This window comes from Diorhabda carinulata, chromosome X (assembly GCF_026250575.1).
Source record: "Diorhabda carinulata isolate Delta chromosome X, icDioCari1.1, whole genome shotgun sequence".
In the NCBI taxonomy this organism is placed as follows: Eukaryota; Metazoa; Arthropoda; class Insecta; order Coleoptera; family Chrysomelidae; genus Diorhabda; species Diorhabda carinulata.
This window is the reverse complement of record NC_079472.1, coordinates 60,184,252-60,211,702: the sequence shown is the minus strand read 5'-3', so window position 1 is coordinate 60,211,702 and position 27,451 is coordinate 60,184,252. Positions and strand designations below refer to the sequence as shown.

At 31.7% G+C, this 27,451-nt stretch overlaps 2 protein-coding genes and 1 long non-coding RNA gene across 4 annotated transcripts; 1 reads left to right on the top strand and 2 right to left on the bottom strand.

Moving 5' to 3' along the window:
• Positions 1-10,011, bottom strand: LOC130900369 (XK-related protein 7-like). Of its 2 annotated transcripts, none has more exons than XM_057810918.1 (6): positions 9,874-10,011; positions 5,487-5,918; positions 3,670-4,172; positions 2,514-2,757; positions 1,898-2,121; positions 1-684 (listed from the first exon to the last, which is right to left on the bottom strand). In XM_057810918.1, the coding sequence occupies exons 2-6, from the start codon at positions 5,893-5,895 to the stop codon at positions 325-327; spliced, it is 1,740 nt and encodes a 579-aa protein (XP_057666901.1). In that variant the 5' UTR covers positions 5,896-5,918; positions 9,874-10,011; the 3' UTR covers positions 1-324. The 2 variants fall into 2 exon arrangements, with proteins under 2 accessions (XP_057666901.1, XP_057666902.1); XM_057810919.1 differs by lacking the exon at positions 9,874-10,011 and adding an exon at positions 6,273-6,671.
• Positions 10,012-10,813: 802 nt separating this feature from the next.
• Positions 10,814-13,325, top strand: LOC130900371 (serine/threonine-protein phosphatase 2A regulatory subunit B'' subunit gamma-like). Its single transcript, XM_057810922.1, has 3 exons — positions 10,814-10,936; positions 10,987-12,025; positions 13,017-13,325. Exons 1-3 carry the CDS (start codon positions 10,891-10,893, stop codon positions 13,243-13,245), a joined length of 1,314 nt encoding a protein of 437 aa, XP_057666905.1. The 5' UTR covers positions 10,814-10,890; the 3' UTR covers positions 13,246-13,325.
• A 3,792-nt stretch (positions 13,326-17,117) lies between these two features.
• LOC130900382 (uncharacterized) lies at positions 17,118-26,197 on the bottom strand. Its single transcript, XR_009060160.1, has 2 exons — positions 26,120-26,197; positions 17,118-17,373 (listed from the first exon to the last, which is right to left on the bottom strand). It is a non-coding gene; the product is annotated as an uncharacterized LOC130900382 (long non-coding RNA).
• Between the last annotated feature and the right edge of the window lie 1,254 nt (positions 26,198-27,451).

Sequence of the window (27,451 nt, the reverse complement as noted above, 5' to 3'; positions counted from 1 at the left end):
ATTTTTTCTTATAAAATATATTTATAAAAGTATATTAGCTTTACAAAATCAAATAAATAATACAAAATACAATAAAACGTGTATCAAAAAGTTATCATATATAAAATTTAATAAAAATATAATAAGTACGTAAGCGAAAAAAAGCCACAAAACCAAACACTAAATAAAATGTGACTGCAATTTGTTATTGTGACTTTTGAACGTCGACGTATAAAACGCTGCTAAAAATATGTTTACAATCACAACAGATTCGTTCATGCAATCTGGGCAAAATATATCACTTCTTTTTAAACGAATTACGCCTCTTTGAAATTACACGATGATCTACAATTTAGTTTCGTGTCTAAAATGTCTCCTCAATGGCCTTACTACTGTAGGAGGAGGTGGATTGCAATCTGATTCATCATCACCACTATCTACATCTCCATCACTACTATTAGTAGAAGGAATTGGATGAATCGGTCTTCCCATTCGTTGTCTTCTGTAGTATTTAAATTCTCGAGGGAGAGTATAAGAGCGCGGTAGTGAAACTTGGCTCTCTAAATCAGACGATGTGTGTGGCACTGGCACTTCCGTTATTTCGGGTTCTGGAATTGTGCATTCGCAGTAGAGGTAGCGAGGAGCTAAAAGAAGTTCAGGAGTTCTGCTTCTGGGTGCTCTTGGAGGAGGTCTGCGCGCCAGCACCTTATAACAAAAAAATCTTCAATGAATACCATAGAAAACGCTAGAGAGTTAACAATAGCAGAAGAAAAATTTATCCGATCAAGTACATGATAAGTGGGTGGGTTGGTTGCTTGGCGATTCGAAACACTTTTTTTAATACATACAAATGTATTTGTTACCGAATGAATTAACATTTTGTTACTGAATAGATTGACATTGATTCATCAAGGTTTTATAATTAATGTAATAAAAGCACAATCAGTATAATCATCATCATTTAGTAGCCCCTGGGCCTCAAAATAGTAGTCAACAAGTTAAAATAAAAGCTCAATCGTAAGCTTTATATAAAACAACAAAATATACTTTGAAATTTAATTATTTCTATTGAATTACAGTGTTCCTTCTTTTTTATCATTATGTAAGCAATAAGTTAACTAACTAAAATTGATTTTTAAATCGGTTACTTTTCTAAATCATACTTTGAAGTAAAATTTCTAAGCATTTTCCCTAATTGTTTCATTCAAATTTATACAACTACAATCAAATTCAAAATGCAATTAAAAATAACAACCTTACAGGTTTAATACATTTTTTGCACTTTACTGATCCCAGTGAGTGCTTCGTCGTTGACAGACTATCCTAACGAGCTGGATCTTGCAGCCATCCCCACAAGTTCTTGTAGAATTTTCCTACACTCCAGCTCTAGCCTAGAGCACATACCTCGGCTTGGGGAAAACATGAGACCTCCGCAGAAGCCTGGTTTGACCAAATAATTCATACTGGAGCCATCTGTGTACCAAGTGGTTTCATTATTTAGAATATCGGACTTTGAGTCACCAGTCCACTGCTCTTTCTATCTTCAACCTGCAGTTCTTTGTATTCTTTAATAGCGTAGATTTGCACTTATTCCAGAGTTTCTCAGTGGCTTACACCTCGCCACAGCTGGAGAGATGGAAGAAGCAGTTGGTTAACCTTACAGACTTTGACTCAGGCGTACAAAATGTTTAAACAAAGATGGTAACTATGTAATAAAATTAATTAAAAAATCTAATACTTCATAAGAAAATGAACTTTATTTTCCGAATAACCCTGGTACGTTAATATAAGTGTATTGTTGGAAAATTTGGAGTGAAAAATATTTTGTTTTTGATGTCGCACGGTTAGTAGAATAGCAATAAATGATAATTACAAAAAAATGTAAGTTCAATTCAAAATGAGCATTCACAAAACATACCCCATAATTTGCCAAATTATTCAGAGAAGCTAGACTTAATAATTGGGGTTCAACATGACGTTTCGCTCGTGGAATTGGCTGTCTGTCATCAAATTCTGCTCCTTCGGGACCCACCAATTTACCTTGCTTGATTTCTTCTTCAATTATTTTCAATTCTGCTAATTGTTTCTGTTTCTTTTCTTGAAGTTTCTGGTGGATATTTACTCTGGAACCAACGCTGCTACCTAAAACAGAATCTAAAGTTACTTTTTTTTAGCATACCACCAAAACTAATAAAAGTTTTTCAGTTCACTTTCAAAATTTATAAGGCAGAAGAAGAACCAATGATATGTTATCAGGCCAATGACGTGGAAGAATTACAAAAGAAAATATACCAGTGAACGTAGCTCCATATGAGCAACTTAGGATGCTTCTTCAGAAAAATAAAATATAATTTTAAACTGAGAGGAAGGTCTACAAACCAAAGAGAATAAAAATTCAGCCATGGAGAAAAAAAATCAAAGAGATGTAGAATCCTTCTTTTCATAGATACAAATTAATCAAATAAATACGAATGATACTGTATAAATATTAAGTTGTACCAGGTGTCTAATTTTCTGTTTATTTAAAATCATACCTTCATTTTCACTCGAAGAAGGCAATGGTCGCCTCCAAAATGGAACACTTACAGGACCTAAGCCAGGAGGAGGTACGAATGTTGTTGGTTTCTTCTTTTTTCTATATAAAGCAGATGCAGACGGATTACTAAAACGACAGTTGAACACACCAGGTGGTTGAGAAGGTTTTTCCATGAGGCGTTTCACATGAAAAAATTTATAATAGACAAGCATAAATATTATACCTGCCGCAAATAAAGATACCTAAAAAAATATTATGGAATTAATTTATACCTTAGGTTTATCATTTTCAAAACAAATATGGCAGTAAAATTTAATCGAAGAAACAAATTGAATAATAAAAAAACAGTTAAGCAGTGAAATATGGAACTAATAATGTGTTAGTTGGTTGAGGAGTTGGTAAAAGAATGGAAAAATAGATAAATTATAAAATTATACAAAAAAGATCAACGAAAGTCTTAAATTACATTAAATCTGAATATAAAATAATGTCAACTATAATACAGATACACAGAAAAAGTTGAGTTAAAAAATAGAAAGAAAGATAATAAGAGCAATATTAAGCTTGATGAAAATAAATTAATAAACTCAAATGAAAGAAACAGTTGAAAACAATAAAAACACAGAATATAAAATGACCAGAGCATTTGTGGAGAGCAGACAAATACAATAGCTTTGTCAATGCTATAGTAGGTATCCAGGAGGTAAGAAGACGAAGACCCCAGTTAAAGTAAAGGAAGATCTGACTAAAATGGAAAGATCAATTACATACAGAATAATTAGCTGAAGAGTATTATAAAACAGTCGAAGCAAAAAGAATTACATGTCTCAATTCCATGACTCATATTGTCTCTTTAAGTTCTTTAGTCAAAAATAACAACTTTCAGGAGAGCAAAAAAAACTACTTATCATTATACATATATATATTTTAAATTCATAAACATCGATTTCAAGATTTTTGTATCAGTTGTGTGAAGGTGCTTATTTCGATTCTCTATCGAATGACATTCAAAATACATTTTTTGAGAACTTAAGCGACGGTATACTGACGGAAGGTTGGGTAAATGGTAAAATAATATACACTCGTGAGTAAAAAATGTTAAAGCCATTAGTCTTATCTTTTAAATGTAAGTGATTTATCTACCATATACTTACTGTAAAAATGGGCACCAGTTCCCAATGTAGGGGTTTAACAGACCATATCGCTGCTACCCATGCACCTACTAATAAACAATTTTCTAATAACATAACGACATAAAATATCCCCATTGTTATTCTATGAGGTTTGTCTTGAAGATTAATGTAAGCTAAAATATAAATAGCTGCAATTAAGGCACACACTCCTAATTTACTACCCCTCTGTCCATGAAAAGGACTTCTGGGGGAAAGTAGCCATAGGAACATGCACGCCCAATGAAGTGCTAAAACCAAGAACACCCAGGAACTATAGCTGGCTGCATAAGCTGAAAGGGCAAGAACTCGGGCCGTTACGGTTCCTCCTCTCCACAAAAGTTGTGATACCACACCCAACCAAGTGAGTACGAGCCGATCTATGCTCTGTATATGTTTGCTGAATGAAGCTAGTGCCCAACATATTGAAAAAAGTGAAAGAGCAGATGACACTTTGATTAAATCAGTTTGAGGTCCTCCTTCGGCACCTAAAAAAATAATGTTAAATATAAATAACTATATTAAACTAAATTAAAAAATGAAAGTTAGTTATTACAACATATAAATATGGATATGAGAATAAAAACATTATATAAATAGAATTTCATACAAAAAAAACAAGCATAATAGCTTTCAGGAACATATGCGGCTAAGTGCTAATACATACGTTTGTCGAACAGAGAACATAGATATACGTCAGCATAATTAACCAAATAGTTATCTGAATAGTCAATGCCCAACCAAAGATTTCCTTAAATGCTATTCTGGTATACCTGACAAGGATAATCATATAAATTTATGAAGTTATTGTATTGTCATCAGTTTTTGACAAGTATGCAACATTTTGATTTTATCTGATCATTTAATATTGATAGAAAAAGTTGAATAAAAAAACAGTTACATGTTATCCTAGTGATAGCAAGGATATTGATATTAATTTATGAAATTATTATTATCATTGGTAACTAAATTCGATTGAGCAAGTTTGGGCAGAAATAAAAATTGTTGATTTCAAAAATATAACTGTTGCAAAACATTTTGGGAGGTAGTACACAGAGTTTTTGTAGCAAAATGGAAAGAAAATATTGAGAATCGATATAATATCATGAAGATACAAGTGGAATCAGTTGTCAAAAAAATAAAAAACAACCCAAAAGGGGTAGTAGGGGTACTTGCTCCTCCCGATAATCTGGGAAATATTTTTTTAACGTGAAAATTTCGAAAATAAAAATGATAAGGTAAAAACTATTAAAATCCTCTAAATTGCTAAAAAAATTGATGCACTGACGTTGGTAGTTTCTTCATAACGAGTGGCAATACTTGTTCCAATTTTTTTGAGGTAAGGTGGATAAAAGTATTTACTATACTGTAGTCCATATTAATGATGCTACTTAAATAATATCAAAGTCTTGTGCTAAATGATACAAACATCTATCTCTAACACATCAACGTAGTAGCTATGTTCTTTGAACTCTTATAACTTTATATATGATTTACTGACTGAAAGAAAAAATTCTTCACTGAAATATATTTGCTCAGGCACAACAATTTCCAATTTTCTTCCAAAAGGTCAGCTGCCAGAGCCCCCTTAAATTGCTAGGGGGAGGGTATCCCTCGTCCCATGTGCCCCCGCCGAAAATAAATACTGGAGCCGCCCCAGCCCTTAATGTCTTAATTAGATAAATGTACCTATTATACGTTTTTTTATTAATAAAATTTTAAAATTAAAATTTACAAATGCATCTAGAAGCAAATAAACAATTTCCAAATATTTTTCACAAACCGATAAAGAGTAGACTTACCTGGTAACAAAGTGAGTTGTAACAGCAACATGGGAGCAGCTTGTAAAAAGCCGTGCATTAGTCTCAATATACATAAGTCTCTTACTTCACGTTTAACACTAGATAAATGAACAGGTACAAGAAGTCGAGCATATCGCCATAAAACACCTAGTTGTAGTATATGCAATACTATCACAACCAATTTTTGCCAACCATTACTTGATTTGCATTGTAAGTACCAGTGCATAGATAAAATTTGTGAGACAAATGTACTTAATATTATGGCCCCCAAGCACTGGAAAAAAAGCACATATATACCTTTTTGGAACAAGGCATATACCACTAGGATGTCAAAAACTAAATCACAGAAATATGCCGCAAGGGAGACTACATTGAAGAGTAGGTCACATAGTGGCAAGAATTCTGCCATGTCTCTGGATGTATCACCTCATGCTGAAAATTAGAAAGGATCGTTTAATTGAAAATATGCACACATGTTATGATATGGTTCTTTTAATTATAATGTAGTAAATATGATAGCTATAGGATTTGGTGTTTCAAAGGAAAATAACTAAATATACTAACACTATTTTGTAACATTTTTTAATAAAAAAACTACACTGTGGACAATAAATAATAAAAATACGTAATAGGAATAACTGAAATGATCACTACTTAAATGTGTCCAAATTTAAACATTCTAATTTATCAGAGTATTCATAAGTATGTCTGCATAAAGAAAATGCTAAATTTCAAATGTAATTCTAAAATATTAATAAAAAAATCATCCCCTATTTAACTACTTACGTGCCCTCCAGTATTTTTCTGGGCTACTTTCCACATTCCTAACCTCCTTGTAAAAAGTACTTTAAATGTACGACAAACTTGTATGTAAATATGGTAAACAATACTGTAACATAGTACAAATGCTGCTAATTAATTTTTCCATATATATCACTAAATATAATAAAGAATATATTTTTAAGTTAAATATTTTGTTGAAGGTTGTAGGGCAAATTAATATTTTGTTAACCACCTGTCACAACTTTGGAATGCAGTTAAAGTGAGTTTTACATGGTTACGTATACCTTCAAAAATAAATTACAAGATGTGATACTTGTTTTTGATTGGCTGAATCTATGATAAACCCTGTTTTAACTGGTAAAGTTTTTTAAATTTATGTTGGCAACTTTGTCGACTTCTGATTTGACAGTTACACCGTCACACAATTTAGTTTTTGCCCCTTATACTTATTTTCATTTTATATTTCTTTGGTAAAATAAGAGAAAATGCTCCGTGGGGAATTATTCTAATTTTTTTAAATGAAATTCATATGATTCAAATATTTCCTCTCATAAAAGTAAGAATGTGAACAGCTAGATATATAGCCTCCTGAGTTCTGACATTTGAAATGGTTAGCAAATAATCGAGTATAACCAATTTAAAATAAAACTAGACGAAAAAACAAACAAAAAAATAATTTCACAATTAGAAGTGCTGGGTGAATATTAGGAGACTATTTCCTTCGAAAAATTTAAGCCAACCAAAAAGCTGTAATATTTTATGTTTACCTAGCAACGATCAAATTTCAGCGATAATACTGCACTAGTGCAAATTATCGATAATTTGCACTAGTGCCAAATTTTCGTCTAGGATTAATAAACATCATTTGGTTTTAATTTTATATTTTAAGAAAAGGAACAATTATTGTTTATTTTAAATTAGATTTTTCTCAGGAAATAGTCTGCCAAAATGCCCTCTCGTGCATGTCAAATTGTCTCATAATTTCCTCTTGTGCGCATTCGCGCACTCGAGAAAATTAAATTATCGACAATTTGACATGCATTCGGGACATTAATATTGACTATTTCCTTCGAAAAATTTAAGCCAACCAAAAAGCTGTAATATTTTATGTTTACCTAGCAACGATCAAATTTCAGCGATAATACTGCACTAGTGCAAATTATCGATAATTTGCACTAGTGCCAAATTTTCGTCTAGGATTAATAAACATCATTTGGTTTTAATTTTATATTTTAAGAAAAGGAACAATTATTATTTATTTTAAATTAAATTTTTCTCAGGAAATAGTCTGCCAAAATGCCCTCTCGTGCATGTCAAATTGTCTCATAATTTCCTCTCGTGCGCATTCGCGCACTCGAGAAAATTAAATTATCGACAATTTGACATGCACTCGGGACATTAATATTGAATATTGAATATAGAAGCTATTGACATTCATAACCTAGGTGAAAAATCACCCATCAACTATAGTTTCTCTTAACGTAAGGTTTTCTCAGAACCTCCACCATTTTACCATTTTCATAGATCAAAGTAGAATAGCAGGCGGTCAAGGGTCATTAAGCTACTGATAGACGCATCGTGCCCCATTTGAAATTATCATTTGACGGTTTCCTTTTAAAAGCCAATCAGGCGGTTTAGCTTGAGCCTTTGGACGTATTAATATACGATTCCTAAACAGCCTAAGAGGGAGATTCCGTTGCGGGATGGAGTCAGCATGATAGCCCCAATGATATCCTTCCGTGATACCGATATCGAGTTGTCCCGCTCCACTGACGACCAGCTGCAGATTTGATCGTCCCTACGATTTCACGTAGCTAACACCTTCTGCGGGTGCAACTTTACGGCTTTTTGAGCCAACTCGTTGTTCGATGGGCGTAGAACCAGGGTTCTTGATCTATTAACAGGTTTTACCTGTATCTACGAGTTGGAAGACATAAGTGGAGGAGAGGGGTCGTTAAGCCCTGAATCGTCTCGACAGATTTGACCTTCTCCTTTTTTTTTCTCCACACCAATGATGTTGCGACGTTTGAGCCGGAGCTTGTCAAAAACAATGCTCAGAACTTCGACATCAGTAGAATCTGATGCGTTGGAGGTATTCCGTGGTTAGAACCTGATGCTTTGGAGGTATTCCTAGGTTAGAACCTGATACATTGGCCAGTAAAGAGCTCAAGAATACCGGATACTTTATATTACCATTGTATAAACAATAGGATAGTAAAAGAGTGACAATGTTAAAACCATTTGAGGCAATTTTACACGCCATGTAGTTACTTTTACGCGCGTTCATAAAAATGACTCGTAACTTAGTGCCATCTAAAATGAACAGCACAATTTTCAACAACTAAATTTTTTTGGAAAGATCCCAACTAAATGTGAAGTTTTATTTATCTTCGAAATTCGAACCGACAGTACATTGTTACCGATTTTACTTTTTATTCAATAGGAATCTTTACAATAGATTTAATAGGGCGTATTTCGAAATATGTTTCTAATAATGCTATAACATGTATTCATCTCGAACCGAAAATAAACTTAATCTCAGTACTAATTATTACTAATTATACAATTTCAATGTATAAAAAAAAGATTTTTGTAATGAGTTCGTGTAGCAATAGCAAATGAAACAATTGATTTTTCATTAATCTGTTAATCACTTAAATTTGAGATAGAAAGAAGGATCCTTGTACAAAGGTATATAAAATATATATACTTTCTTTTGGTGACTGAAATAATATGAATTTGCGATTTCAGAACCTTGGTCATGAATGTATTTTTGAAACATTCATATTTTGATGATATTTTGAAGAAGCGAAAAAATAACTCCTGGCTATTTTGTATGTTTTTTTTTAACTTTCAGTTGATTTATTTAATTTATCCATTTTCTCCTTTTTTCCTGGGAAAAATATTTTTGATTTTGTTCCGTATCGAAGATTTGTTGGTACATGTCTATAGTAAATTTGTATTCAAATAAAAATAGTATTTGATATTATTTCATTCAAACATTTGTTACTATTTTGTCAATCTGTTATGGCATAGAATATAGTATTATAACGGATAACCATATTATAATATGTGATAAAACACAGTCATACACATTTGAACAGGTGAAATTTTTGCCTCATTGACAGGATAATTTCCAAATATAAACACACAGACACACTACCTTATTATTATGTGCTTAGTTCATAAACATAAAAAAATAACAAAAAATACTATTTCAATTTTCGTGAAATATTTAAGTTCAGTCCTTTGTATTCGGTTAGTTGTATGTATGTAGTTTGAAATATTTTCAAAAATGTTCTATTCTTTACTGTAAAGGTGGCTTCTAAGTTTAAATTTAGGTATGATTCAAGTACTTTTGATAAGTTTATAAGATTGAATGGATTTTGAATTTGTTGTAAATCATTGTACTCCTATAATATGCGACCATAATATAAATAAACTCATCATATTATCAGAAAAAACTATTGAACGAATTATCTTTTGTTTGACGATAACTAAATACCTACTTATGTTTAGTATTGAACATTTGTAAACAGTCATTTATTCACATTCACTATTTTTTATTACTTTATGAAAAATAATTGTCTTAAGAATAACTTACCCGAGTGTATGATCCATTTTTGACATCTGGTAGGGTCATTCACAGGAAATCTGTACATTTTAATTGTAGGATCTGATCTCTTACTTAGTCCACTTACATGAAATAAACACACTTATTTCCAGCCATTTCTAAAAATTGAAAAGAAGAAGTGATTATTTGTTATATAAATACATTTTAGTAAGTAGTTCACTAAATATACAGTTTTTTTTTCGAAATTGTAAGCTGTAGCATTTATACATCTAGCGCCTTTTATAATTTGAATATATTAACTAAAAGAGTAGTGATGTATATTAATTGTAATAATATCCACTTACCTTAAAAATGAAATATATATCCAAGTTCAAAGATTCTCAAATAAAAAAAAAAATCCAAATGCACAACCAACGAAACTCAACAATAATACAATGAACACAACACAATAATGAACTAAAATTGCAACTTTGCTATAGGCGTCCAAAATAAGAAACTTCACAGTATAACTTAAGGGTTGAATATATTTTAAATAATTTTGGCGCCATCTGTTATTGAGGTAAATTGGCAACCAAAGCTAAGAAAACACGTAATTCAAGCTACGACGTACAGTAAGAAAAGACGTGCTGTGGACGCCAACTATCCAACGCCATCTATTGGTGGCGTCCACCTCATCAAATGATATCCTCATAAGGTTAACCTACTATCCTATTCTTTATACAATGATATTACCTACCCTAACCGAATACTTTATATTACGTGGGTAAGATAAAAAATGGACATATGCACCATGTTTTATTCACTCCAACTCTACTAGAAGTGAAGAAATTGACCCCTGAGTAAATATTAATATTAATTACAAGCCTCCCTTTGTTTCCTCAAGTAAATTGCTAATAAAGTTTCAGAAGATACGAAAATTTTTATTGGAATATTTGAACATCTCATAATTGTCTATTTTCTTGGACAGGCCATAGATAAATTGAAAGGTACTCAATGACAAGCTTGTAAACAAACATTATTTGAAATTTTAATGTAGAAATTGTAAAAATGGATTTAAAAGATATTTTAAAACAAAAAATAAAACGACTAGAAGGTGAATGTAAATAGGGTAAATAAACAAATCCTTACCTCGCATTTTTGTAGATACTAAAGAAACGGAAAAAGAAACTGATCAAATCGAAAGCCATTACTTCACAAAATATTTAGGGGAATGGTGTAAAAAAGATCCTGCAATCGAAAAAGGAATTCCCAAGTTTTATAATAAAATTCCTAAAGAAAATGAGCCGCTTCGATCTAAATTACGAGAAGAAAGTAGGTCAAATTTACTGAAAAGAAAGAATTTACAACTGTTGAGCAATGATGAATTAAAAGAATTATGGGGACTTTTAGATCAGAATCAAAGTAACCCAGAAGAACAATTAATAAATTATACAGATTTCCAGAAAGTGGCAAGTCTAGCTGGGCCTAAAGTGAAACCTTACTTAACATCAATGGTATTTGGCAAATTACAGCAGGGTGATGTTCAAGGAAGAGTTTCTACAATGTCTTTATTTAACTATGTTATGAGAAAAGTATGGTTAGACCAAACAAGAATAGGATTGTCTTTGTATGATGGTACCGGTCAAGGCTACCTCACAGAATCAGAATTGGAAAACTACATAACAGAATTATTGCCAACCCTTCCGCAATTAGAAGGATTAGAGAAGTCCTTTCACAGTTTTTATGTTTGTACAGCAGTTAGAAAATTTTTATTTTTTCTCGATGTGCTTAGAGCTGGCAGAGTGCGAATTTTAGATATTCTAGCTTGCTCGTTTCTTGATGATTTATTAGAACTTCGAGATGAAGATTTAAGTAAAGAATTGCAAGAGCAGAATTGGTTTAGTGCTCCTTCAGCTTTTAGAGTATATGGACATTATTTGAATTTAGACAGAGATCAGAACGGCATGTTGAGCAAATCAGAATTATCTGGGTATGGATCAGGAACTCTTACTGAACCATTTTTAGATAGGGTATTTCAGACTTGTCTAACATATGCGGGCGAAATGGATTATAAAACGTATTTAGATTTGGTGCTTGCCTTAGAAAATAGAAGCGAACCGCAGGCACTGGCATATTTGTTTAGGATATTAGATATTAAGAACTGTGGATATCTCGATGCCTTTACTTTGAATTACTTTTTCAGGTAAGAATTAAATAATTTCAGTTGTATATTTCTCACTATTTCAATGTAATAATAAATAATTGTTTTTATTGGTCTGATATGTGTACAAAATACAATTTACAAAGTTTACAACAGGAGTGGCTAGATTTAACATAAGTATACATGTTATTCTTCCACCTAATCACTTTTAGCTGCTTAATTATGAGAAAGAACTTTATAGTCTCAAATACAAATTGAGTGAATAATTACAAAAACCCAAAAAAAATAAAGTTAGTTACATATTTGCTTACTAAACAAAATTGTTCTGTTTAAACTAAGGGGTCTTTCACCTAAGAACCTCCACTGGGTTTATACCTCAATGGTCAAAACTCTTCTCACATATGGGGCCATCATTTGGTGGAGAAAGTGAAGACAAAAGCGCGACTGGACAGAGTCCAACATCTTGCGTGCCCCAGCATCACAGGATCCGTGCTTACATCCCCAACTAGGGCTCTTGAGGTCTTACTAGACCTTCCACCCCTGGATCTTGCTATACAATTCAAAACCATGAGAACAGCCAACAGGCTGAACATACACAAACAACTGCGGGCAACTAAAAATCTGGGCCACAGGTGGATGTCCAATCATTTCGGTGGGCAGCAATCACCTGGTACACAGACGGTTCTAGGAGGAATGACTTGGCCGCTGTTGATTGTTGCGGAGGACATCACAAAATAAGCGAATCTTTTTCGCTTGGAGAACATGCTACCGTCTTTCAAGCCGAGGTATTCGCTGTGATGGAATGCGGACGCGTGATACACAATCGACGCCACAGTAAAATTTCGATCTGCTCAGACAGCAGAGCTGCCATACAAGCTATAACAGCTGGAAAGGTATGCTCTAGACTAGTGCTGGACTATAAGAGAGTCTTTCAGTCTGGTGAGTGATGGCTGCAAGATCTTATTATAATGTGAATCCAATTTTTAGTCTCATTAGTTTATTAGTTCATTTATTAAACTCTTTCATATTACAGAGCTATACAAGATCAGATGAAGGCCCATGGAGCAATTCCTGTATCTTTTCAATACGTCAAAGATGAATTGTTCGATATGGTTCGGCCGAAAGATCCTGAGAAAATAACTTTATCAGATCTCTTGGCGTGTGGACAAGGGGAAACTTTCGTTAGTATTATAATAGAATTTCACGGATTTTGGGCTTATGAAAATCGAGAAGCAGTTTCGTCTGAACCGTCACAGGATTAACATGTTTCTGGAATATTTTATTTTAGGTTATGGTTTCGTTTTACCTATTAAAAATAATAAAAAAATAATTTTCTAAAAAATTCTTTCCTAGTTGTTCCTACCGTGCTAAAATTCGATCAGCGTTGTTCTTTATCCTGCCATAACTTTTCATACGTTGGTCAGCTGGACAATGGGATACAACCTCGCGAGAGACTGGATCGTTTTATAGGCGACCTGGATCGGGAGGAATGAAATTTACAACCTCTCGTGATGATCGTAACAACCGTCACCTTTTAATGCCGTTCAATTGTAATTACAGCTTCGTGAGGTGCGAATATTAGTCAACGGACAGTAAGACGAAGACTGCAGGAAAACAACCTGACCCCTAAAACATCTGCGATTGGTTCAAAAATTACCAGCACGTCAGCGTTTTTAACAGGATTCTTTGAATTGGACGTTAAAACAATAGGGACCTGCTCTGCTCTCAGATGAGACCAGAATATGGTAAAAGAAGATCAAAAAAGCGATTTCTAAATCACTGCTTTGAAAAGTACTTATGGAAGTGGCTCCTGCATGATCTGGGGGCAATTTCTATAGGAGCACGATCTGACCCTGCGTTCATTCGTAGAGGTTTAACAACTGATAGATATTCATGTGGTGCCTTACGTCGACTTCATTTGGATACGAATTTAGCTTTATGCATGACAATGTAAGGCCGCACACCACTAGAATCGTGCAAGATTACATTGCAGAAGTCGGTTTTAGGATTGCGGAGTGGCCAGTATAGACTTAAATCCGATGGAATATTTATAACATGAGCTAAAAAGAAGAATTGGAGCTAGACTTCTTACCACAAACTCGATCCCAGAGCTTTTTGTTGCAGTAGAAGAAGAATGGCTCAACATCCTCCAGTCAGAAGTTTACAGTGGGCTATTTCCATACACGCAAGATTAGATTAGATAAGTTAGGACGTAAAGACCGTGAATCTACCTCGCTAACATTTTGATCTATTGATTACCCCGGAATTTTACCAGTCAGTTAGCAACGACATTGCAAAGTGAGCATATCTGGGGTTTGTGGTACTTATCTCTTCTAGCTTTAAGAAGTATCCTTTGTCTATAGACATCCTCGCACTTACAGACTTTGGTTGTTTCTTTGGTTCCTTGCAGAAACGACAAGAGCTGTCGGTAGGACAGTGTCCAGTAAACAGTGAGATATGGAGTCTGATTTTTCTCTCGTTTTCCCAACGACCATGACTTGGTGGCTTTTTGGAAATTCTATGAAAGGCTGTCGTTTTATAACCGCTGTACTCAGGTATCCACATAAGAGTAGCTTTATTGTTTGTCCCCATTGAGTTCAGATTCGATGCAGTCCCATACTAGCTTTTACTCAATTTTATAATAGTCTGTACCTGTAGGGCTGCTCTGCTATCTGATAAATATCTTTGCACTACGTTAGTTATGTTGGGAGCTTCTAATGATAGCGTAAATGGAAGGTTCTAATCCCATTGGGATAGCTAGTTTGGTTCCTGGATATCTTTAAAATGGTCATATGCCCAGTCAGATCGCTTTATTCTCCATTTTCTATGAAGGTCTTCGAGGAAAAAACTAAAATGATGCAAAGACGCTGCCGTGAGAAATGATCGTGTCTAGGGTTTTCCCTCGTTCCTCGGGGAAGGCAAGATATTCGCTCCCGGCGTCGACATCCACATTTAAGTTAATAGTGTGTTTTCAAAGCAAGAAAAACTCGCTTATTTTGAGGTGTACTCTGTAGATATACCACCAAGCCCCAGAAATTCTGTCAAATTCCGATTGAAATTAAAATGGGACATCTTGATGATAATCCTTGACTCGGGCCTGAATTCTCACTAGGAATGGCGAGTGATCAAAAATTTTCCGCGACTATCATCATTTTATCTGCGTTATTTGTAATATTCACTTCATAGTTTAGAAGACTTCATTGAAATACCGAACTTTGCCCACTTAACAGGAAATCCGGGCTGATATTTCAATTTTAAATGAAATAATCACAACTAGCATATTCGTCAAATATTAAAAATAGTTATTGTTATTTATTCAATGAGAGAAAAAATATTTCTCATAATTTTTAATGTTCCATACACTTGTTGGGATGGCCTTCGGAACCCTCAGCGAATTACTTTTTATGGCTTCTATAGAGTCACAACGCATTCCCCAAATCAGATTTCTTAGTTTAAAAAGAGACTTCCAAATCTTGTGAATATGATGGCTGAAGGATGACTCCCGCTTCGTGTTTGCCCAAAGAATCAATTGCAATCATGCTGGTCTTTCACGGCGCATTGAAGTGGCGATTTATAGATACCTTGAATTAGCCCAATGGTACTCATTATCCACCGTTTGACCTTCTGGAATGAATTCATATTGAACAAACGATGAGTATCAACTTTTAGTCCGATACGTTTGATTAATGAATAGTTTTTAGCAACATTGTTAAGCATTTCTTTTGATACCTTTACGACGTTATTTTTGCTAAAGATTCAGGTCTTTTTGTACGAGCCTAGTATCAACACGATTCATACCCAAAATATTGACCGAAATAAATTGAGAAAATCTGTAATAAATATTGAGAGCCTCAGCCATATCACGGACACCGAAACGATGATTTTAAAGCACCATTCCTTAAACTTTTTTGATGTTATCGTTGTTAACAAAGGTGGATGGGCGACTCGTCGACTTCCTACCTTCACTGAATGCTTTGCGCCAAGCAGATTCAACAAAAGACTTTCAACGATTCCATAGCCTTGATTCAATTAAAAACACATAAGTTCAAGCAAACTCTTTTCTTGAATTTTCTCTATAGACGAAACTTTCCGCATCGTAAACAACCAGCTAACAAACACACACTAAAGGCGGATTCAAAAGCTTGACTTTACGTTTGCGCGTGACGTTTGACGTCTATTTACCCTATTCATAAACTTGACGATTCTGCCGTTAACCTAAAAATTTTGTTATCTTTTTTGACGTATGTACTGCTTTTTGTTTTCGTGATATTTCTGTGGTTTTGTCTGTGATCCGGTATTTGTGGACGATATTATCGAAAATAACGAAGAGTTTTTTCTATAGCTACCAAAGTTGCTACAAACTGCCGAGAACAAAAAAAAGATAAAATTCGTTTACGTTTTTTTATTTATGTCATCAACGGCAGACGGCGACGTCAAACTGCAACTATGAATGGTCTTATGCATTCCAATGTTTTTATTTTCTTATCAGCAAACGTCAACTGCAACGGTAAACGGAAAGTTAAGTTTGTGAATCGGCCTTAATTGAGATATGATGCTCATACTTCTCACGAACTATATCAATTTGGAAAATTAGTATCGATTCTATTTACTCGTTCATGTCAAATTTGACACCACTGTCTTCAGCTACTTCAGCAGGGTTTGCAGCTGAAATTAACGACTACAAGAATCAGTCAAACGCGGTAAATCCAGGCCGAAATAATCGAGGGACACTAATTAAAATATACCCTGTATTAAATTTTATTTTCCAGTAACAACGATATTCGTTAGAAAATATGCATAAAACATTATTATAAATTTCGTCCCAATCTTTGTGATCACTTAGAGATATTTTATTGAACAACAAAAGTAGAAGGTTTGCTCAAAGGTCATTGATTCTTCCTCTGAATCATCTTCAAACATTTATCAAAAACAATTAGATTTCCCACCTTTTTGTAAATTGATCTAGTTTTCATTTCGATAAATAAATGGAATCCAAAACGCAAAAGGCAGTGGCTCTCCAAATGAATCACCACGAAGTACTGCGATACCAGGTGGACATCTCAAAAAAGCTCTTATAATGTGTTTGATGGAGTTTACGCGAAATTATCCATTTTTCAGTGTGGAAACTTGGAGAAACTGTTAATTTAGATCTTTATTAAGAACAATTACATCGAGTAAATCGAAAATTAATCTGAGATTGCAACAGTTATTATTCTGCAGCACGACAAAGCAAGAAGATACGATATGAATTGGAATTGGAGCTGCTGCTTTCTCCACCATAATATGGAAACTCCGATTTCCATGTATTCTGATCGCTGCAGCACTTTCTTGGTGGTAAAAGATTTGAAAGTTTGGATGATGTCCAAAATGCCATCTCTAGATATTTTACTCTAGAACAAATTGATATTTATCGGTCTGACAATGAAAATTTTCACACTAAATGGCAAAATGAAGTTGATAACGAAGGTAATTACATACATTGATTAAAACAAATTGATATTTATTGGTATGACATTGAAAATTTTCACACTAAATGGCAAAATGAAGTTGATAACGAAGGTAATTACATTATTGATTAAAACAAATTGATATTTATCGGTATGACATTGAAAATTTTCACACTAGATGGCAAAATGAAGTTGATAACGAAGGTAATTACATTATTGATTAAAACAAATTGATATTTATTGGTATGACATTGAAAATTTTCACACTAAATGGCAAAATGAAGTTGATAACGAAGGTAATTACATTATTGATTAAAACAAATTGATATTTATTGGTATGACATTGAAAATTTTCACACTAGATGGCAAAATGAAGTTGATAACGAAGGTAATTACATACATTGATTAAAACAAATTGATATTTATTGGTATGACATTGAAAATTTTCACACTAAATGGCAAAATGAAGTTGATAACGAAGGTAATTACATTATTGATTAAAACAAATTGATATTTATTGGTATGACATTGAAAATTTTCACACTAAATGGCAAAATGAAGTTGATAACGAAGGTAATTACATTATTGATTAAAACAAATTGATATTTATCGGTCTGACATTGAAAATTTTCACACTAAATGGCAAAATGAAGTTGATAACGAAGGTAGTTACATTATTGATTAAAACAAATTGATATTTATCGGTCTGACATTGAAAATTTTCACACTAAATGGCAAAATGAAGTTGATAACGAAGGTAGTTACATTATTGAATAAAACAAATTGATATTTATCGGTCTGACATTGAAAATTTTCACACTAAATTGCAAAATGAAGTTGATAACGAAGATAGTTACATTATTGATTAAAACAAATTGATATTTATCGGTCTGACATTGAAAATTTTCACACTAAATGGCAAAATGAAGTTGATAACGAAGGTAATTACATACATTGATTAAAACAAATTGATATTTATCGGTCTGACATTGAAAATTTTCACACTAAATGGCAAAATGAAGTTGATAACGAAGGTAATTACATTATTGATTAAAACAAATTGATATTTATTGGTATGACATTGAAAATTTTCACACTAGATGGCAAAATGAAGTTGATAACGAAGGTAATTACATTATTGATTAAAACAAATTGATATTTATTGGTATGACATTGAAAATTTTCACACTAGATGGCAAAATGAAGTTGATAACGAAGGTAATTACATACATTGATTAAAACAAATTGATATTTATTGGTATGACATTGAAAATTTTCACACTAAATGGCAAAATGAAGTTGATAACGAAGGTAATTACATTATTGATTAAAACAAATTGATATTTATTGGTATGACATTGAAAATTTTCACACTAAATGGCAAAATGAAGTTGATAACGAAGGTAATTACATTATTGATTAAAACAAATTGATATTTATCGGTCTGACATTGAAAATTTTCACACTAAATGGCAAAATGAAGTTGATAACGAAGATAGTTACATTATTGATTAAAACAAATTGATATTTATCGGTCTGACATTGAAAATTTTCACACTAAATGGCAAAATGAAGTTGATAACGAAGGTAGTTACATTATTGATTAAAACAAATTGATATTTATCGGTCTGACATTGAAAATTTTCACACTAAATGGCAAAATGAAGTTGATAACGAAGGTAGTTACATTATTGATTAAAACAAATTGATATTTATCGGTCTGACATTGAAAATTTTCACACTAAATGGCAAAATGAAGTTGATAACGAAGGTAGTTACATTATTGATTAAAACAAATTGATATTTATCGGTCTGACATTAAAAATTTTCACACTAAATTGCAAAATGAAGTTGATAACGAAGATAGTTACATTATTGATTAAAACAAATTGATATTTATCGGTCTGACATTGAAAATTTTCACACTAAATGGCAAAATGAAGTTGATAACGAAGGTAATTACATACATTGATTAAAACAAATTGATATTTATCGGTCTGACATTGAAAATTTTCACACTAAATGGCAAAATGAAGTTGATAACGAAGGTAATTACATTATTGATTAAAACAAATTGATATTTATTGGTATGACATTGAAAATTTTCACACTAGATGGCAAAATGAAGTTGATAACGAAGGTAATTACATACATTGATTAAAACAAATTGATATTTATTGGTATGACATTGAAAATTTTCACACTAAATGGCAAAATGAAGTTGATAACGAAGGTAATTACATTATTGATTAAAACAAATTGATATTTATCGGTCTGACATTGAAAATTTTCACACTAAATGGCAAAATGAAGTTGATAACGAAGGTAGTTACATTATTGATTAAAACAAATTGATATTTATCGGTCTGACATTGAAAATTTTCACACTAAATGGCAAAATGAAGTTGATAACGAAGGTAGTTACATTATTGATTAAAACAAATTGATATTTATCGGTCTGACATTGAAAATTTTCACACTAAATTGCAAAATGAAGTTGATAACGAAGATAGTTACATTATTGATTAAAACAAATTGATATTTATCGGTCTGACATTGAAAATTTTCACACTAAATGGCAAAATGAAGTTAATAACGAAGGTAATTACATACATTGATTAAAACAAATTGATATTTATCGGTCTGACATTGAAAATTTTCACACTAAATGGCAAAATGAAGTTGATAACGAAGGTAATTACATTATTGATTAAAACAAATTGATATTTATTGGTATGACATTGAAAATTTTCACACTAGATGGCAAAATGAAGTTGATAACGAAGGTAATTACATACATTGATTAAAACAAATTGATATTTATTGGTATGACATTGAAAATTTTCACACTAAATGGCAAAATGAAGTTGATAACGAAGGTAATTACATTATTGATTAAAACAAATTGATATTTATTGGTATGACATTGAAAATTTTCACACTAAATGGCAAAATGAAGTTGATAACGAAGGTAATTACATTATTGATTAAAACAAATTGATATTTATCGGTCTGACATTGAAAATTTTCACACTAAATGGCAAAATGAAGTTGATAACGAAGATAGTTACATTATTGATTAAAACAAATTGATATTTATCGGTCTGACATTGAAAATTTTCACACTAAATGGCAAAATGAAGTTGATAACGAAGGTAGTTACATTATTGATTAAAACAAATTGATATTTATCGGTCTGACATTGAAAATTTTCACACTAAATGGCAAAATGAAGTTGATAACGAAGATAGTTACATTATTGATTAAAACAAATTGATATTTATCGGTCTGACATTGAAAATTTTCACACTAAATGGCAAAATGAAGTTGATAACGAAGGTAGTTACATTATTGATTAAAACAAATTGATATTTATCGGTCTGACATTGAAAATTTTCACACTAAATTGCAAAATGAAGTTGATAACGAAGATAGTTACATTATTGATTAAAACAAATTGATATTTATCGGTCTGACATTGAAAATTTTCACACTAAATGGCAAAATGAAGTTGATAACGAAGGTAATTACATACATTGATTAAAACAAATTGATATTTATGGGTTGACATTGAAAATTTTCACACTAAATGGCAAAATGAAGTTGATAACGAAGGTAATTACATTATTGATTAAAACAAATTGATATTTATTGGTATGACATTGAAAATTTTCACACTAGATGGCAAAATGAAGTTGATAACGAAGGTAATTACATACATTGATTAAAACAAATTGATATTTATTGGTATGACATTGAAAATTTTCACACTAAATGGCAAAATGAAGTTGATAACGAAGGTAATTACATTATTGATTAAAACAAATTGATATTTATTGGTATGACATTGAAAATTTTCACACTAAATGGCAAAATGAAGTTGATAACGAAGGTAATTACATTATTGATTAAAACAAATTGATATTTATCGGTCTGACATTGAAAATTTTCACACTAAATGGCAAAATGAAGTTGATAACGAAGATAGTTACATAATTGATATTTATCGGTCTGACATTGAAAATTTTCACACTAAATGGCAAAATGAAGTTGATAACGAAGGTAGTTACATTATTGATTAAAACAAATTGATATTTATCGGTCTGACATTGAAAATTTTCACACTAAATGGCAAAATGAAGTTGATAACGAAGATAGTTACATTATTGATTAAAACAAATTGATATTTATCGGTCTGACATTGAAAATTTTCACACTAAATGGCAAAATGAAGTTGATAACGAAGGTAGTTACATTATTGATTAAAACAAATTGATATTTATCGGTCTGACATTGAAAATTTTCACACTAAATGGCAAAATGAAGTTGATAACGAAGGTAGTTACATTATTGATTAAAACAAATTGATATTTATCGGTCTGACATTGAAAATTTTCACACTAAATGGCAAAATGAAGTTGATAACGAAGGTAGTTACATTATTGATTAAAACAAATTGATATTTATCGGTCTGACATTGAAAATTTTCACACTAAATGGCAAAATGAAGTTGATAACGAAGGTAGTTACATTATTGATTAAAACAAATTGATATTTATCGGTCTGACATTGAAAATTTTCACACTAAATGGCAAAATGAAGTTGATAACGAAGGTAATTACATACATTGATTAAAACAAATTGATATTTATCGGTCTGACATTGAAAATTTTCACACTAGATGGCAAAATGAAGTTGATAACGAAGATAGTTACATTATTGATTAAAACAAATTGATATTTATCGGTCTGACATTGAAAATTTTCACACTAGATGGCAAAATGAAGTTGATAACGAAGATAGTTACATTATTGATTAAAACAAATTGATATTTATCGGTCTGACATTGAAAATTTTCACACTAGATGGCAAAATGAAGTTGATAACGAAGATAGTTACATTATTGTTTAAAACAAATTGATATTTATCGGTCTGACATTGAAAATTTTCACACTAGATGGCAAAATGAAGTTGATAACGAAGATAGTTACATTATTGATTAAAACAAATTGATATTTATCGGTCTGACATTGAAAATTTTCACACTAGATGGCAAAATGAAGTTGATAACGAAGATAGTTACATTATTGATTAAAACAAATTGATATTTATCGGTCTGACATTGAAAATTTTCACACTAGATGGCAAAATGAAGTTGATAACGAAGATAGTTACATTATTGATTAAAACAAATTGATATTTATCGGTCTGACATTGAAAATTTTCACACTAGATGGCAAAATGAAGTTGATAACGAAGATAGTTACATTATTGATTAAAACAAATTGATATTTATCGGTCTGACATTGAAAATTTTCACACTAGATGGCAAAATGAAGTTGATAACGAAGATAGTTACATTATTGTTTAAAACAAATTGATATTTATCGGTCTGACATTGAAAATTTTCACACTAAATGGCAAAATGAAGTTGATAACGAAGGTAGTTACATTATTGAATAAAACAAATTGATATTTATCGGTCTGACATTGAAAATTTTCACACTAGATGGCAAAATGAAGTTGATAACGAAGGTAATTACATACATTGATTAAAACAAATTGATATTTATCGGTCTGACATTGAAAATTTTCACACTAAATGGCAAAATGAAGTTGATAACGAAGGTAATTACATACATTGATTAAAACAAATTGATATTTATCGGTCTGACATTGAAAATTTTCACACTAAATGGCAAAATGAAGTTGATAACGAAGGTAATTACATTATTGATTAAAACAAATTGATATTTATCGGTCTGACATTGAAAATTTTCACACTAAATGGCAAAATGAAGTTGATAACGAAGGTAGTTACATTATTGAATAAAACAAATTGATATTTATCGGTCTGACATTGAAAATTTTCACACTAAATGGCAAAATGAAGTTGATAACGAAGGTAATTACATTATTGATTAAAACAAATTGATATTTATTGGTCTGACATTGAAAATTTTCACACTAGATGGCAAAATGAAGTTGATAACGAAGGTAATTACATTATTGATTAAAACAAATTGATATTTATTGGTATGACATTGAAAATTTTCACACTAAATGGCAAAATGAAGTTGATAACGAAGGTAGTTACATTATTGATTAAAACAAATTGATATTTATCGGTCTGACATTGAAAATTTTCACACTAAATGGCAAAATGAAGTTGATAACGAAGGTAGTTACATTATTGAATAAAACAAATTGATATTTATCGGTCTGACATTGAAAATTTTCACACTAAATGGCAAAATGAAATTGATAACGAAGGTAATTACATACATTGATTAAAACAAATTGATATTTATCGGTCTGACATTGAAAATTCTCACACTAAATGGCAAAATGAAGTTGATAACGAAGATAGTTACATTATTGATTAAAACAAATTGATATTTATCGGTCTGACATTGAAAATTTTCACACTAAATGGCAACATGAAGTTGATAATGAAGGTAATTACATTATTGATTAAAACAAATTGATATTTATTGGTCTGACATTGAAAATTTTCACACTAGATGGCAAAATAGTGTTGATAACGAAAGTGATTACATTATTGATTAAAAATAAAAAGTTGTTGAAAATTATGTCGGCAAAAAAAACGTCCATAGTTAATAAATTTGAAAAAACCTCTTTATTGTAGTCTCTCTTTAGTCGAAGGTATGTATGGATTACCTAATTAAAATAACTGACATCATACTTATGGCGCCATAAACCGGATTTCAAACCCGATATCGAAGACCTATAAAAAATAAACTACTCTAAAAAAATTTGAAATCATTAAATTCCAGTTGGTTACAGTGAACTTTATTATTTATAGGTTGTTGTGCGAGATAAAAAATACGGAAGTGCGAATAATAATTAACCTCCGGCAAATTATCGCGCCGAGAACATTTTCAGAGTGATTGTTAGAAAGGATTCCGACGCCTTCCCTGTCTAAGAAATGAATTTTTCATTATCATTTATTAAAAGTTTTACAATCATTTTTTTATAGTAGATTTTCGGTTATTTTTATCAAGTATTCGAGAATTTCAAATTTGTTCAGATTATAGTTCTTCCAATATCAATTGCAGATTATAAAAACCCTTGCCGACAATTTTGTTTTATCTACCATAGGCGTAGACACGTCATTTTATAAATTTGTTATTTTTATAAATACTACTTTTAAAAATATGTCTTATGCGAGAAATTATTCGTTAAAAGTCAAATAGACGAGTACAATGTGACTGCCTGTAAGGGAGTTTGGTTTAAACAGGGTACCAGACGTTGTTTTTTTTGGAAAACGAAATTTCAAAGCAAAATCAAAAGAAAAAAACATTTCAATTCCAAAATATATTTATAAATAATAATGGTAGTCAGAATCGTCTGAATTAGAGTCATAATTTGATTGAATTTTGAAGGGTTGTAAAGAGAGTGATACCACATACTCATCTTCTTCTTTGATCACATGTTCAACACAATTTTTCCAAAGCTCTGGCTATCTGCTGCTAAAAATTTTTTTATGAGTTCTACAACTCAATTCTGGAGACTGATTATTAACTATATAGGGTTTGAGATAAAATGGTTTGGTGCATACAATATCATGGCAAAACCACATTCAAACTTTTCACAATAATTCACATTTCTACTTAATAAGAGATAATTGAACATTTTTGACAATTAATTTACTAATTACTAGTCATCAAAGTAGATAAGTTTCGACACATTTCTGATATTTAATGTGAAATTACAAATATCGGTATAGGCGGGATCCAGACATCCTTTTTTCCTTTGATTGTTGCCTCAATGACGTTAGTCATCACCTTTTTCACAGCCAGTTGATTAATGTTACGCAGCATGATCACAACTGATACTACTTTTAACTGCAAATTGTGAGGTTATAATCCAGGCAATTCCAGTGTATTCAAAAACTCCGTCGGATAGTTGACTACGTCATCCTGGTTCATAACGGTGTCGACTGATTTGAAGGAAACCATCCATCCCAGAAGATAATTCTGAATGGTCGCATTGAGATCCTCAACATCTTTAATTTTCGCCGCCAATATTGCTCGTTCACCCAGCCAATTATGGTTATTCAACTGTTGCGCTATATCTGGAAAAAACACGCTGAATAAGCTCCTCTTTTAAGTCTGTGATGTCATTGAAATCTGTGGGTAATGTGATGAATCCGGTCTAGGATTATTTCCAATGTCTAACAACTGTTTCACAAAAAACATTTTCTGGTTTATCTTGTTTCAAAACTACTCGCGTGTTAGCAGTAAAGTGTCACTATCACAAAAAATCAACAAAAACTAGAGCACATAACATATAGTTGGTTGTCAACTGTCATATATTATGGTTGCGTACAGAAATTTAATTTGTGACAACACTTAAGATTTATCAGTATACATATAGTTGGTTGTCAACTGTCAATTATTATAGTTGCGTTCAGAAATTCAATTTATGACAAAACTTATGATTTATCAGTATACATATAGTTGGTTGTCAACTGTCAATTATTATAGTTGCGTTCAGAAATTCAATTTGTGAAATTTGTGACAACACTTATGATTTATCAGTCTACATTTAGTTGGTTGTCAATGTTAAATATTATATTTGCGTTCAGAAATTTAATTTGTAACAAAACATCAAGGAAAACCAAAATTGTTTTTATTTAATACCCAGCATTTTCATATTTATTCACCTTTTAAACTTTCTCTGGACTTGCACAAATAATTTAAAACCAGAATTAGCCAAATCGGTCCAGCCGTTGTCGATTTTTAGACTAACGAACAGCAATTCATTTTTATATATATTGTAGGTGGTAAAACCGCTGGTTCATATCTTGGATTATTATTTAAAATATGAGGATATACTATACGAGTTAATATTTTAATCCCTACCTCCACCGAGCTAACTACAAACGTATCAGTCGCCTAGAAATGCGGATTTCCTCATTGTTGATCACGTACGCCAATGATTAAATATTAAATTGTTTTAACACAATCAAAAGTTATACTCCCTCATTTCATAATCTGAATGTACCATATATGAAGGTGGACGTTCATTTTTGAAACTGCTACACGTCTCATATGTTTAATTATTCATTATTTTGAGAACCACAAACGGAATATTTCTTGAAAATTTAAACACTTATACATTTAATCAAAAGTATTGTTAGTTGAAGAGCTGTGTGAATTTTCAATTAAAAAAGCTAATCTGCTGTGAAAAAATATATCATTTTCCAACATCATCTGCATATAATCTAAAGAGTTTTAATTTTTTTCAAACCATCTATAGAATAATCTTTCGGAAACTATGTGTTTGTAACTTTTCATTTGTCTTAAATCTCTTTCCACCAAATTACTTTTTTAAACTTTAATAACTCACTCTGTTTGTTTATATTTAACGTATTGGTTTGAAATTTCCCATATTATCTCGCTTTTGGTGAAAATACATGCTTCAATCGAATCCATTCGAATCTTTCACTGTTCAAAACAGTGCAGGAAATTTTTTTCTGTCCAGCTCCTTCACAAAGGCGCGATGCTTTTTCCTTTACAGCTTTAACAGACTCAAATCTTGTTCCTTTTAATGAAGATTTGACCTTATGAAAGAGGTAGAAGTCACACGGTGTAAGATCCGGCGAATAAGTTGGGTGGTCTTACACTGAGACGTTATATATGGTTAGAAACCCCTTGACGGACAGTGCGGAAAAAGATACCATACTCCATACTCAACTAATGATCAAATCCAATACGATCACCGATTTTTTCGATATTTTTGACGTGGAAAGACGACCCGAACGTGAATCATCTTCAATATTTCCTCGGCCATCTTGAAAACGCTTAAACCAACCGAAAACACGTGGACGCGTCAAACATTCATTACCATTCACTTTTTTCGATAAATTATAAGTTCCAGTTGCTGTTCGTTCACGTTTCATGTGAAATATAATAACAATCAAATGCTCTCTTTCTACATCGATTGTTTTTACGACAAAATAAAGAATAGCCTCTATACAAACGAGGTCAACGGC